This window comes from Crinia signifera, chromosome 1, assembly GCF_055691185.1.
Source record: "Crinia signifera chromosome 1, ASM5569118v1, whole genome shotgun sequence".
NCBI lineage: Eukaryota > Metazoa > Chordata > Amphibia > Anura > Myobatrachidae > Crinia > Crinia signifera.
Window position 1 is genome coordinate 406,353,012 of NC_139217.1, and position 15,974 is coordinate 406,368,985.

At 41.1% G+C, this 15,974-nt stretch overlaps 1 protein-coding gene across 1 annotated transcript in view; it reads right to left on the reverse strand.

The window, feature by feature from the left end:
* Nucleotides 1-2,110: 2,110 nt before the first annotated feature.
* Nucleotides 2,111-15,974, reverse strand: part of ST8SIA4 (ST8 alpha-N-acetyl-neuraminide alpha-2,8-sialyltransferase 4) — a 169,523-nt gene continuing 155,659 nt past the window's right edge. Inside the window, exon 5 of the mRNA XM_083151727.1 lies at nucleotides 2,111-4,633. Within this exon, the coding sequence (XP_083007853.1) occupies nucleotides 4,351-4,633 (283 nt within the window). The 3' untranslated portion in view covers nucleotides 2,111-4,350. The remainder of the gene's footprint in view (nucleotides 4,634-15,974) is intronic.

Consider the following 15,974-nt stretch of genomic DNA (forward strand, 5'->3'; position numbering starts at 1 on the left):
AGGATCAATAACTCAAAATAAGACACATCTGAAATGCTGTACAGCCCCTGCATGTCAGTGCTCCTTCTCCACCTCGCCAAGCACAAGGGCCACCTCCGTGAATATGGGTGTAAGTTGTACACATACACAGTACATTCATTTCATCCCAAGACGCATCTTTGCCTAATGCTAGTGCTCTTCTGTGCAACTCTACATAATGCCCATTATGTGTCAGCTAGTAATCCATGCAGCCAAACAACCATTGAGGTTAAGGAAAAGAAGGGCAAGTTACCTAAAAACTAAGAGAACAGTCAAATAAGTCTCCATGAATAATGTATGTACGCATTATGTGTATACCATATCTTTGTAAAATTAAGATGGCAGCAAACAAATGAATACAGTTTACAGTATTTGGAGATGACCTTACCCCATTCTTGTCATTAGCTGAAAGTGTGCCCTATACACCTGCTGTACTGCACTACATACTGTATGTGATTAAATCTGCATGTGCAGAAATATCTGCATTTGCCATACAGTATTCTTGGGTGGCAGAGACTGAGCTACAGCTGAGTGACTCAGTAGCAAATGGTAGCTATGCAAAAGACATCATGGGAGCAGTGGCGTAAGTTTGGCCATGTAGCCCGGAGGCAAGACAAAAGTTGGTGCCCCCCCATAGCTAGAGAGAGGGGGAAAAAAGAAAGAAAGAGAGAATTAATGAATTATGGAGAAAGAGAAACAAGAGTGTAAGAGTGAAAGAAAGGATGTCTGGGAGAGAGAGGCTTTCATACACTCACCCTCCAGCGCTGCAGCGTCTCCCACCCAGCTCCCGGCTCTATCGCCAGCTTCGGTGACACTGTTGGTTCCTAAGCCTCAGGCCGACTACCGCCGAACTGGAGGAGCGGTGAAGCGGCGGCGGTACTACACACAAGGCTACGGGGAAAGGGGGGTCGCCCGCCCGCACCACTGTGCGTGGCACAAGACTACGGGGGAGGGAGGCCACCCACACCTCTGCACACACGGGTACGGGGGCTCGTCTGCCGGGAGGGGGGTCGCCCGACCGCGCCACTGCACGCCGCGCAAACCTACGGGGGAGGGGGGGGCGCCCGCATCTCTTCTCACAAGGGTTTAGGGGAGGGGCACACACAGCGCCCGTACTGCGCTGCATAACATAGGCATAGGCAGTGGCACTGATGAGCGGAACATCGGAGGCAATGGAGCCAGTGCCCCCTTTAAGCCTGGCGCCCGGCGGCAGATGACTCCATTGCCTCCGGGAGTTCCTCCACTGCATGGGAGACAGCTCACCAGGATTCATCCAACATCAGTGGCATAAGTAGATACATGTGGGCCCCATAGCAAAAAAGTTTGTAAGGGCCCCTATTTATCACCTAATACTGAAAAATGTATACAGCACATGATACTTTGACAGGCAAAGTGGTCCCCTCTCAGCTTTGGGCCCCATAGCAGCTGCACCCCCTGCACCTATGGTAGTTACGCCCCTGTCCAACATGACTCATAAAGGCAACACAAAGACATGACTTTGGGCAGCACAAAGAGAGGGAGTGTTCAACAAGGGCCTCTTACCAATTCTCTGGTAAATGCACCCGCCAATCACCTCCGCATAAAAATCTCTTGACAGCAAGTGGGTCCTTTACTTCTGAGCAGCGCCATCTTCCAAGTGATATTGTAAAAACACCTATGGTGCTCAAGCACTTACAGAGAAGGCTTCTATAGAACAGACAAAACGCAATACACCCAAACAAACAGAGGTTACATATGTACAGTAAATGTTGCAAGTTTGACTATGGTAGCCTTTCAAAGTGCAAAAAGTTTAACAATGACAATTAAAGCATAAAGAGGCTGGAATGATGTATGTAGAAGGCTTCATAGTTTTTGGTAGCTTCTTTTTCAAGCTCTCACTGACCTTATGACCTTCTCATTTTCAACTAATATATATATATATATATATATATATATATATATATATATATATATATATATATATATATATATATATATATATATATATATATATATATATATATATAGCGAATATCAATACCATACATATTTATATTTTAGCATGATCCTAACAGACTAAATTTCATTCTGCCGATAACAAAAACAAAAAAAATTAAAAGTGCAGTAAATGCTTTATAATCGTAGAAAGGACACACTGACACAATGACAAACATAAACTGTCCCTCCATAAAAGCTTTTAAACCAAAATCTAGAAAATAAGAGTTTTTTCAATAAAATCGATTAAATAATATAGCATAATATACATAAATCAAATACGGTTTTTCAGCAGCAAAGCTTTTCAATACTAAATGGACATTAATTTTATGTATAAAAAAAAATAAAAAATAAAAAGCAAATATTTATATAAAATCACTGAAATCTTTGGTACCATAATTAAGGGCACCTCTGTTGAGTAACAAAAACTTTCTTAAATCACAATAAACATACAAATATCTTTGCCTCTCTACATCACAGATGTGGTAGCTCTGAGGCTTAGCCTGTGCTAGTTACTTCATAATGGCTTCAAGCTGATTTGGAATACCTAATTTTCCCTGGGTGCCGGATGACTGCCCGATAGGGGGATCCCAACGGTCAGAATCCCGACATCGGAATCCCGACGGTTGGTGCTCCGACAGGGGGGATACCGTCCGACAGGGGCTATTCTCCCAGAGTGAGAATAGAACCTGCAAGGGGCTTCTTTGCGCTCACCCCCCTGTCGGAGCACCAGTAGTCAGGATTCCAACGTTGGGATACTGACCGTTGGGATCCCCCTCAGACCACCATACCATACCCATTTTCCCCAGTACATTCCATAAGAATGCTATCGAAGCCTTGCAATTTAATACTGAAATAAAGATGAAAAATTTGAATTAAAAACTTTCACTGGCCTGCACCCACACACAGTGGAAGCAGCCAGTTTTTCAGCTAAATCCAAATACAGTCTACAAAAATTAGGTATGAGGCACACTGTTCACAGATGTCATTATTTTATAGTAAATACTTTGGGGGTATTCAATGTGTGTTGATTTTTCCAACAGTCGGAACTATCGGCACACACCTGTTTAATCTCGGCCATCTTTCGGTCATGCAGATTTGATTTTGTAAAAAGTAGAATCAACATGGTCGAAAATGGCCACTAGATCCATACAAGATCAAATCTGCATCTGTTTTGGACAAAATACACTTGGATCAGTAATTTCTTTCACTGATCCATGTGGTTTTTGACTGTCAGAGCGTTTCCAACAGCTGGTTCACATTAAATTAAGTAGGATGAAGTCTATTATGGGACTGCACGAGTAATTCCAAAATGGTCACTGTGCCAACATTCATTTCGTCCCAACTACCAAAATCTACAGACAATTTCTCTGAATCAGAAGTTCCCCCATTGTGCAGAGACATGTTCTCATACATCTTTGCTGAAGTCCATCTTGGCACGCCAGTTTGCGTGAGATTTGTCTGGCCTCTCTTTTGCCGAAAAATGCATCTTTGTTGCACTGCAATATGAACTGTGCTGATTAATTTGACACTTGTAAATTGTGTGTGACGGAGTCTCTGAATCTGTTCTGCTCCACATAAAAACTCAGTCATACAATATGCATGTATCATAAATCAAATTAACTGGTCAGTTGCATTGTGTTGCAACCAAGACAAATTTTTGGCAAAAATAAATGCCCGATGTTAGCAGAATGGCCCAAGAACTACCGCCGGGCCTCTCGCTCTACTTGGTGTATAGAGGCTAGATGTATGAACACACATCTGTAAATACTGTAAATGATAGGAAGATTATAACAAAACGTGATTCTGTGTATTAACCTCCATGCTACAGAATCTACTGTATATCAAAATGATATCATCTATTCCATTCATGACATTCGTTTGTTTACTAATCTACAAAAATGTTTAGAAAAATTACAAATTTATAATACAAGAGCAATTAAAACAATGGGACCTACAGCATTAAATGAGTCCACACGAGTACAAGTTTTTAAATGTGAATGTAAACTGGGTGCCAACAGTTCTTTGAACACCACACTTCGTATCCTCCTTCCCATGTTTCAAAACCACATATTCATCGTCATTCTCCCAATTCATGTGATTGCATTATTAGGTCTTGTAAACACTAGTTAAACATTCGCGTCTTCTAAGCACAATACCGGTACTGTGAGCTTCTTACAGTAACTCTGTTTAAAGCACCTTGTGACTAACAAGCCAACTGGTTGCAGAAATCATCTTCAAGCATATTTTTCTATGGTTTCCGCCATTGTATCATCCTTTAAGAAGAGCACAGCTCCAAAGGTATCGAACAAATATCTCCAGTGAGATGGTTTCCGGATTGCACTCCAATTATTAACATTATTGCTGTTCACAGGTTCCAGTTGTCAGTTTTAGTGCCCCCTTGTTATGTAAAAAATTCAATGTTTTGAATTCAAGAGGCATCCGATGCGGCCCGGCGTTTGAGAAAAACTTATATTTCAGTTCATCGTAATAATGATATTTTACTAGGTTCCCCAACCTATCTTTGGGGAAAGGCCAAAATCCATAAAGATGAATTTCATCACAAAACCGCGTTGCCAGTGTATACATCAAAAGGCCGGTGCTTGGTCTCTTGATTTGAACTTTGTTCGTTAACCAGTACCTGGAGAAAGGAGCACAGAAGACAAATTAGCAACGGTGACACATAAGCAGCTGGCAATATGCAACTAGATTCTCAATGCAGTAAGGCTGAAAAATAGCACGTGTTCAGTAGGTCTTGCATGGAAAGATTTACATATTAACATTTTTATGATGTTGGGAAAAGAACACAATAATATATTCCATGGGTTCTCAAATTTGGTCCTCAGGACCCCACACAGTGCATGTTTTTCAGGTCTCACATAATCACAAGTGAAATAATTAGCTCCACCTTAGGGATCTTCTAAAATATCAATGAGTAATGAATGCACCTGTCGGGTGACCTGGAAAAGATGAACTGTTTGGGGACTATGAGGACTCAGGGGCAGATTTTTTAAGCTTGGTGAAGTGATAAACTGTCTGGTTTTTATCACCGGCCAATCAGCTCCTACCTGTGAAGTTACAGGCTTAACAGGTAGGAGCTGATTGGCCAGTGATAAAAACCAGATATTTTATCACTTCACCGAGCTTAATAAATCTACCACACAGTTTGAGAACCCCTGATGTATTCTATTAAATTAAATATACTGTGAAACACAATAATGGGAAATCTATTCTGTGCAATGGGCTAAATGGCACACTACTTCTGTCCGGCTAACAATTTTATGCTTCAGTGCAAGGGTAGTTCTATAATGGCTCTGGTGGGTATGTTCAAAGACAAAGCATAGTTGTATGCATGGGTGTAACTAAAACCTTAGCTGTCCGATCCTCTTCTTTGACCCTTTCAGTCAATAATAGGCCCTTAGTGACTCTCATCTTGCCAATTGCTAAACAGGTAATCCTATGGAAATGATCATCATTTGTTCACCCATGAGGTAAAGGCTGAATTACTTCATATTCTAGAATTTGAACAGAGATCATCCAGTTCTAGAGTTCCAACTAATTTTCTTTGGAGAAGGAACAGGAGCGGCCTGAAGTACTTCATTATGAACAGAGTAATGTCTGGCTGAGGTAAATTCACAGTACAGAGAAGGTTATGTTATAGTGGGTTGACAGTCACTCGCTCGACCCCTAATGGTCAACAGTGACCTACAAATGGTCGACATATCTAAGGTCGATATTAAGAGGTCGACACAAGGTAAAGGTAGACACTGAAAAGGTCAACACAGGTTTTCTAGTTTTTTGGCAAGGACAACATATTAGTGTACCGCATCCACTCGCCATGCTTCTAACACGGTGCCTCGATGCGCACCACGCAAAATTATATCTTCACCCAATGCCTAATTGGATAGTAAAATATGAACCAAGTCGGTCTAAAAAGAAAAAATAAACTCGTGTCAAACTTTTGAGTGTTGACCAGGTCCATGTCGACCTTAAGTCATTGTCAACAAAAGGTATGTCAATAATTCTTAGATGTCAACTGAGCAGAGTCGTTTGTAGAGGGTACAAGCCATGCAATCGCACAGGGTGCTGCAACTGCAACTGGCTCGTCTACAGGGCTGGTGCTACCTGCTCAGTGGCCCTAAGAAGTGTTCCCTTCCCTGACACTGCTGCTGCTGGCTGCGTTCATCAAAATATAAGACAGGCAGCAGGCTCAGCACACCACACAGGCAGAAGCTCTCCACAGGCAGCATCATATGGTGCCCCCGGTAGCTGCTCTTGTCCTGCAAATTCGTAGCCCTGCAATGGGAACTGAATTGCCCCATTATCCCTAAGAAAACAGGTGGCTTCCTAACCACATGATCTCTTATATGTGCTCACTGAATACCTGCTCAAGACATTGCCTAGTGAGGCATCCTTTCCCTCATTCCATATGCAGGGGGCGGGGACCCGCACATTAAATATTCACTGCATGGAGCGGGTCCCGCTCATTCCATATGCAGGGGGTGGGGAAATGCTCATTCATTATTCACTGATCACTATTGGCTGGGTCCAAAATACCGTTTCAGACCCGTTCAGACTGCAAAAAAAAAAAACAGATCTGAAACGGTAAATTCATTGTGGACCTTTCAGAACGTACATATTACCATTTCGAAACTGTAAAAAAAAAAAAAAAAAAAATACCGGGTAATTTGTGCGGTCTGAAAGGGGCATTATAGAGACACAAAAGGGAGCACTCACCAGGTTTCCATGTAAATAATGAGCTATATACAGTATTTATTCCTTAAAACATAATGTCCATATTAATAGTTTTCTCAAAGGTTCGGGCCTGTTAGGACCTTCCTCAGAAGGTACCAAAGCATAAAACTACATATAAAGTGCACAAACATATTTTATTTTGTAGGAAAATTTGAAAATTGTGGATTGACCCTCATTGTATGTTTTTACACTTTATTTTCCTCTGTATATACTAACTGCAATATGTGAGGTTCAATAAAACATATTTTGAAAAACAAAAAAAACAAGTGCATAAACAAACTAAACCCACAAATACACACACAGTATACATTATATACTGCCCCACAATTGTATTATAAAATATGTATATTTTTACGCCTAATTGAGAATCACAATGCATCACTGCTGGAACAGAGGGAAAAAGGAGGGTAAGAGCAGGGAGAGGTGGAGCTACTGCAGTATAGCCAGCCCAGGATAGCAGGCAATCCTCAGGATAGCCTATGGCAGCTGCCCTCCAGCAGTGTCATAAACAGGTGCGCTGAGCACTCACATCATGAGGCCCCGCTCATTCATGGCAAATTGTACATAACTGAATAGGGGGGGCATGTCCTAAACTATGCAATTGGCATAAATCCACTTCACTAGACCCTGCCCCTCCTCACGGACCAGATTCCTGCACTTGCCACACTATATAAAATCAACTCCACGCCGACGTGGATAGTGGGGGTATGAAAAGGTCAGTCGGACGCGTACCGCTGCGCTCGCCACGCTTCGGGATCACGTCGATACTGGGGGGAGGGGGGGCATTAATAAATGACATTATGGGGGAAATTTACTAAAGGAAATTTGTAAAAAATAGGTGTATTTGTATCCAGAAATACACTTATTTTTGACATTTACTATCCTGAATATACGACAATTCGTATTCGTATTAATAGCACATCAATACGAATACGAATTGCCGTATTTTCGGTATAGTAAATGTAAAAAATAAGTGTATTTCTGGATAAAAATACACCTATTTTTTTACAAATTTCCTTTAGTAAATTCCCCCCTACAGTATATGTCATTTAATGCTATAGTACATTAAATGCCATTATAAGCGTCAAAATCGCATCGCATTGCATGCCATACCATAACGGCATGCAATGCGATTTCACTACGTTTGCGTACGTAGTAAATGTGGGCGCCGTGATAATACACAAGTACCGATTGGTCAGCATTACATTCATTGTGGGGAAAATATTAGAAGGAATAATAAGGGATCATATCCAAAGTTTCTTAGAACAGGAGAAGGTGATAAGTAAGGCATAGGTTCGTCAAAAATAGATCATGTCAGACTAATTTAATTAGCTTTTTTGAGGAAGTCAGTAGGGGCTGGACTTAATTTCGCTAAAGCTTTTGCCCTATAAAAGGTTATTAATTTTTAAAAAAAAGTAATTTAGGGTTAGGAGATAAAATTTGTAATTGGATTAAAAACTGGTTGCACAATCGGGGACATCTGACGTTCCTGACATCTGCCCCACATCTCTAGCCTGAGGCCGCAAACAACTTCCGTTCATGCTGCTGCTGAAAACAACATCACACCATCCTGACATCTGCCCCACCTCTGAAGCCTGCGGCCGCAAGCGTCTTCCGGCAACTTCCGGTCATGAACGATCAGCACTGTGGCCGCAAACACATACTGTACCTTGCCCCAATCCCACATCTTTAACAGCAAAGGAACACCAACATCAGCTTGGAGATACCTTATGGTCAATGCAGGGATAGCGGAGGAATACCAGTAAATCACCAGCACCTTTCATACATTATCCCAAAAAGGGTGTAAACATTGATACTAACTAATTTTTTCTTCACAGGTACCACTCAAACTATTTTATAAGTTATATTGCATATATTATACCCTTTAATCATAGTGCTCTATATATATCATACTACTCCATCTAACTTTATTTACATTTTTATCGCTCTTCCTTTAACCCTTAATGAACCAAAATAATAAGAGCTGCTTAAACAACAAAGCGCGGGACCACTAAATCTACCTAATCAAGAATATTGAGAAGAAAAGGATTCATTTGCATTAATGTAAAAAAAAATATTTGTGCTTTAATTCCCACGTAACACAGAACACTTCTAGAATACAGGGAACGCTAGATTCTAATATATAACTGTGGAGAAAGTGGTAGACACCTGCTGCTGTTTTGACACCCTGCTACATGTACTTTAGAGATTATTGTGCTTGAGCACTTTTCCAAAACATTTATCCTAATTTCCTAATACTGTACTAAACAGCTAATAGTATACTAGGTACTGCATTTAGGGTTAGTCTTTTCTTGTCCCAAAGGAATTGGTATAAGCAGAATAGGCATGGCGGTGCATGGTGCAGGTCACTCTTCTCAGACCTCTGTCTTTTGCCTAGATCATACTTGCCTACCTTTGAAAACTAGTTTCAGGGAGATTATAATTGGTAGTAGAATTTTGCACTGCGCCCCATTGAGGGGGCGTGCCATGCTCCACCCAAAGGTCGTGTCTAGTTCCATATATGGAAAGATTTTGAACGTGGCACCTAGAAGCGGGGGGTGTACTGCTACATCTAAGAGGAATCGTTTTAAATGACTTATATCCAAATGTAGATGAGCCCCAAAGCAGTTAAAAAATAGCTACTATACTATACTAAAGTGCTGGGAAATGGTGCTGATGATTCAATGTAAATGTATCTATCTCTCATTCCTTTTTTCCCCAAAAAATGTAACAGTGTAATGTGGGCTAGGTGAAATGAGGGAGATTGCTAGACTAATGAGGGAGAGAGGGAGATTGGTGTTATTTCAGGGAGTCTCCTGCAGAATGCAGGAGGGTAGGAAACTATGGCCTTGATTATGTGCACTTCCTTGTATGTTGTGCCTTTATTTGCTAACAGTTCACTAAATATTTAGGATTTGTATTATTGTTAAAATAATTGGAATATCATAACAAATTATGACATTTAATTGAAGAAACCATTGAATGGCACGGCTAAGTCGCAGAGTCCATGGTGTGCCATACAGGGCTATCAGACGTGATCCAATGAAATGCAGATGTGTCCACATAACCTATAACACATGAAAGAGGATAGGAAATAGGCTGAGGACTCGACATAGTATATGGTTCCATGTACCTGTCATTAGATAAGATCATATTCTGTACCTGCTCTAACCCTGGGGCAAATGTGATGTACACATATCATTTTATACTGGAGATGGAAGGAAAAGGCATGTAGTGTACAATGGATGTCACTTTTTTACAGCAAATCCCAATTTGGCTGCCTGGTGGTACAGTGATTTTCATTGCTGTCTCATATAGATAAGATCATGGGTTAGATTTTGTGTGAGTTCCCAATGGGTGCCCCTCTGTTTTCTCCAAGAGTCCAAAAACAAAATAGACATTGTGAAGTGGGCATGATGGGAATTTGATGTCACAATTCACTGTACACGGTATCATTAAAGCCCTTATATCCACTATGTAACGTAGCGAATCATCGCACTTAACAGTAGGGTCCAAGGCCATTATGATGTAGATTGCACTGCCACAGCAGACATTACCCACGGGATCTCATAGGGAAGATCATAGATGTGCACAAATATGGGGTATGGGTATGTGTGTGGTGTGTGTGTGCCTCTATGGCAGGAGTGGCCAATACAATAAGCGCCCTCCAGCTGTTGATGAACTACATATTCCATCATGCCTTGCCTTAATTATGCTGAAACTGATGCACGGCATGCTGAGACGTGTAGTTCAGCAAGAGGGCAGCTTATTGCCCACCCCTGTTCTATGGGCTGCAAACAATTAGCTGCAGTAATCCATAGATTGCGGATAAGTACCCAGAGCTGTGGACATGTGTTTGCGGCACCTGCCATTATGCACTTACAGAAATAGTCACACTCATAGTTGCTGCACCACGGCTGCTCGTCTCTGTTTGGTGAGCCAATGTAGCAACCATAGCGGGGAATGGCTACACTAAACCTGTGGGCTTATGGGGGGCTGCAACTAAATAGCCCCAGCCAATGCATACACCTGCAGCTAATTCACACAGCTATTTGAATTTGGTCCCAAGCCCTAATTTTTTTTAAAGTATTTGCCAGCAGAGGGAAAACCTGGGTGTATATTCTTCTATAATAAAAATAATGTTCCCTAAAAAGATTTTACTTATAAGCTACCTGTAATTCACTGGTTACTACAAAAAAAATAAAATAAAAAAAAAACTTGGCGTAGTGCCAGTGTATTATTCCTACTAGATTGTAAACTCCTCAGAGCAGGGCCCTCATATTGCACTCACAGCTCTCCCATACTCAAAGGCTCCCGATTCAGTTTTTTTCGGCGAATCGGACTGTTTTCACTCCTTGCGGTGATTTTTTTTCACTGAAAATGTGATTCAGCCTATTCAATGTTCACTGTTCGCTGAAAGTGAACAGTGAATGCCGGCCAGTTCTCCGTTTCATGCTCGCTGCAATTTGCAGGTGTATGTCAATGGGGTTTTCACTGGGATTCGCCGAGAGTGTATTCAATGCTAGGATGGCGAATTGCTGTCTCCCTGATTTTTGCCATGATTCACCATTTTGCATGTGATCTTTTAAAATAAAGGTTTTTTTTATTTTTTTTGGTGTAAAAAAATCAGATTTTTTTCCTGTGAAGGGGCATGCTATTTTTTATTCATGTGCTTGAAGCACATTACTATATATTTAATTTTTATGTTTTTAACTTTTTTTTTTCTTACACTTTCACCAGCAGGTCCGGAAACCGGGAGCCGCTCATTAGATATTCATATATTCACTTCACTCTGGTCCCGGCTTGTTACGTGCGGGACCAGAGGAGCGGCTCACTACCCCCTGTCCTGTGCCAGCATTCCCGGTGGGGCAGCCTCTGACGCCTGTTCCCCTGGTGCCCTACTCCACAAATTCTGGGACAGGCAGGGAGGCTTACATCTCCCTGCCTGCCTCCGTCCCGCGGCTCCCTGCGGCATTGAATAGGGTGACAGGGAGGGCTGGCAGCAAATGCTGCAGCCCTCCTGAACCCTGCGAATGTGCAGTGAATCCTGTTTAGGATTCGCTGCACATGGAGAATAAATGGAGAATAAAAACATTGAATACTCCGAAAAACTCAGTGACCATCTTTGTCCACATACTCATCTCCATCTTTGGCCACCAGCCTCTAGTAGTACATTGAAGTCCCCACACATGTTACAATTATTGTATACAATATCCCATCTCATCACATCTCGGTTTTGCGATGAGATGAGATGAGATCTAGTACAAAAAGTACGTGCAGCACATACTTTTTGTACTAGATCTCATCTCATCGCAAAACCGATATACAATTAAGGAGCCCACACACGCACTGTTGCCGGCGGTGCGATGCTGTACGATGGGGTGCGCGCTCCCGCGGCACCTCATCGTACAGTACAAAAAGTATGTGCTGCACATACTTTTTGTACTAGCTTTTTCTAGCATAGCATCGTATCGCATGCACATCGTATGCACAAGGCATACGATGCGATGCTATGTGTGCTAGTTAAGCCCACAACGCACGCCGGGATCGGTGCGTGTGTGGGCTCCATTAGATGCGATATTATTGTATACAATAATTGTAATGTGTACGGGCACCTTTACATTTAAGCTGTAATGTATATTGAACTGTGGCGTTCTTTTTACCTGTACTCTTATTTTTATCTATTTACTGTAATGCTAAGTTTTGTCTCCCTGTACTTTTCCTTTGCATGGCGCTGCAAAATACTTGTGGCGCCTTATAAATAAAATAATAATAATTTTATTTATTAAATCTTCATGCTCACATTGCTATATCAGATATTTTCAAATGCTGTTCCATGGGCAGACTAAAAGAACAAAATAAATGCTATAGAAGAACTAATTGTTTCTAAAAGTGTATCATCTGCATCGATTGGTTGCTCATTGTATCAAGGTAAACAGCTAAGGAGGAAAAGTACATTGTCAGCATAAAAAGCTTGCTGGGGACTGTGATTGCAGGAGTATAAGGATATATTCTCAGTGGGATGGAAAGCTTTGAAGTTGGTCAAATGTCTGTAACAATGTCTGAAATTCTAACAGACAAGCTCAGTTCCCTGTTCTTTTAGGCTTGAGTTCCTTATTTTGTGAAGCATGACAAAATGTATCCAACCCAGATCTAAACAAAGAACAGGCAGAGTGAAGATGGAACCCTTGAAGTACCACAAGTTAAGTGTTTAAAGACAATTGCAGTGCTTGTAACAACTGTACGCAGCTTAAATAAATCAGTAAATTAAAATGCTTCATATTGGTTTAGTAGCCAGTATGTAGTATTGAAGTAAATGTAGAGAGATATATATATAAGGTTATAGAGCAGAATTTTTTTAAAAAATTGACACTTAAATGAGGAGTATTTCAAATAAAGAAGAAACAAAGCATTGTGGGAAAGTCTGATTTAAATAACCATTTTACTGAGGCTCAACAAGATAAAGACCAGGAGCCACCGGGAGTCTTTTGTTTGAATGTGAGTCTGCCAAGGCTGAGACACAAAGCACAGACATTTTTCCAATTTGGAGCTCGTTAGTGTATCCAAGCATTGTGTTCTGTCCAATACTTACATAAACCGTAAGGGGAAAGATGCATAACGTATAAAGATCATAGGAGGAAATGAGCAAGGCAGAGAGCTAACGAAAATGACAGAAATAGAATGTCGGCATATCTGTTTATGAAAACATAACCTTCCCATTATGGCTGGCCACACGGAAAAAGAGGTATGGGCTCGGACAAGGAAGCTGTCACACTTCTAATCTTTAGCACCAAGTGGTTTATACACTATTAGAATGGTCTTTAAGAAATGAAGTACAGCACTGACTTTACCTATCTCAGTTTCAAGTTTATGAGCTGAAAAACTCAGAAAGACAGTTGGGAACACAAAAGGAAGAACCATTACTAATGTTTTTTTTTTATTCTAGTCAATGTCATGCAGAACAGAGCAGGCAAAACACTAATGCGGTTTGCTGAGAACCCGGAACGCTTTTGTAATTAGGCCAAGGCCAGCCCCCTCCCCAGTTGGAAAATGGAGGGGAGACCACCAGAGACCCACGGAGAGAGTTGAGTATATTTGTTTTTCATTTAATTAATTCAGCACAGGGTTTTCAGCTCTGAAAACCATGCGCACACTTTTGTTTTATTGGATACTGCAGACATTGGAAGAGCACCGTGGTAATCAAAATTGGGCGTGAGGCATGGGAGGTTCTTTTCCTCACTAAACTTTGTTCCCATTTGGATTGCTCTAATTATCCACAATGTTTTTAAAAATGTGTTAAAAAACTAGAGCTGGCATCATTTTATTAAAGATCCCCACATGTACAGCTGCAGTGCTACAACTGAGCGCATTGAAATAGTAGCTCCGGAACACACCTGTGAATCCAGGTGAGCGAGTCACTTGGTGGCAACTTTTAATGCCTAGGGGATGTGGTGTCTGTTCAACCTACAGTGAGCCAACCAGACTCCCAGTTAGTGTGGATAAGAGGAGCTGCCATGTTACTGATACAGCAGCCTGAGCGCCGCTATTCCCATGACCACCTCCCCCCTCCAAAATAAAACAAAGGAGACAACTGTATTAGATCTGTGTGTGTGTGTGTGTGTGTGTTGGGGGGGGGTCCCGATAATCAGGAACCCCCCATGTTATTACTGTAAAAATCGGAATGAATAAAATGCAGCAGCATCCAACATCACGAGTTACCGAAGCAATTATTCCAGCAGAATGCCGTCTAACACGAGGGAGTATTAAGATACCGAATGTATCGCTAAGGGAATTGCTCTGAATTTCTCATTCATTTGTTTCTTTAAACAGTAGATAACTGTTTCACAGCATGAGGGAATATTCTAATATAAAAGATAAATGACTGTTTTATTGAAACATTGGCTGATGACTATTAAACGCCAACTTTCACATCAAGGAATTACCTTTTCTGGAATATCACTTGTCATATGCAACCAGGCATTCATATTATCTTTGCTGTTCTATTGCCAGTATAACTTTATATTTCTAATGTAGAGTTGAATGTGCCGATTTGTAGAGCACATCTTCTGGGGGTCTGAGCGGCCCTGGCAAAGACAAAGACTGGCACCCACCCAACCCATAAAGTCGGAATTATAATTTAATATTAAGGAGAGAGAGAGAGAGAGAGCGAGCACACAAGTACATTACAAGTTGGGGCCAGAGGCTCTACTAGTTTTTTAACCTTTTTGAATGCGCAGAACATTGAAACAGATTTTAAAAATGCTACGGCACACCATCGAAGGTGGTATCCCCACACCGCTATCAGCACAGTAGCACAGTTGAGGGGACAAAGGAAGTTATATGCCGGTAATCCTACTAATTTCCACCAAGATATTTCCCCATGTTTCTACAGCCAGGGCCGGTGCAAGGCATCTAGGCTCCCCAGGAAAACCTAAAGGATACCGCCCCTGTTTCCCCGGCTCCGCACCCCCCCCCCCCAAAAAAACTGGCTCCAAACTGCCGCCCTCCAGTGCCCTTCTGCACTTATTATTACTTCCCTTTTATAGACAATAAAATTACTTGAAAAAAAAAGTAGCATTATTTATTGGCTCTTTGAATGCCTTAATGCGGGTGTTTCTAGTGAATTACTTTGCCACTTCAAGCCTTTAATCATATTTGTCTTCTAGTCTTTAGAGCCTGCATAATTTAATACCAAAGGCTAAAGCATCAAGGATAAGGATCGATCTTGAGTACAATAACATCTCCATGTAACATTCACAATACCTTCAATTCAACACACAGGTTTTATAGCAAATAGTTCCAAATTGTTTTTGGTAGTTGATTTTATATTGCCAACATAATTATTAACATACAGTATACACAAAAGAGCCAAAATAAATAAATGTGAAGAAAGATTTGTAAATTTAGTAGAACATATATTAATGATGCCACTTTGTGTTTTACTAGACATTTAAAAATTTATGGCCTCACAGATGCTATCCTAAGCAGCACAAAGCAAATCCATCAGTGCTCCAGACAATGGTTATCCAGCCAGACATCAGACATCACTGTCAGTCCTTCACCCTCTCACATTGTGCTGCATATGCTCATTGTTCTCTGTGCCTGCAATATGTTTTGCCACAACTTTCTTATAGTGTGTGTGTGGGTATATATATATATATATATATATATATATATATATATATATATATAACATCTTCAATCACTGCTACTGTCTGGTTCTCGGC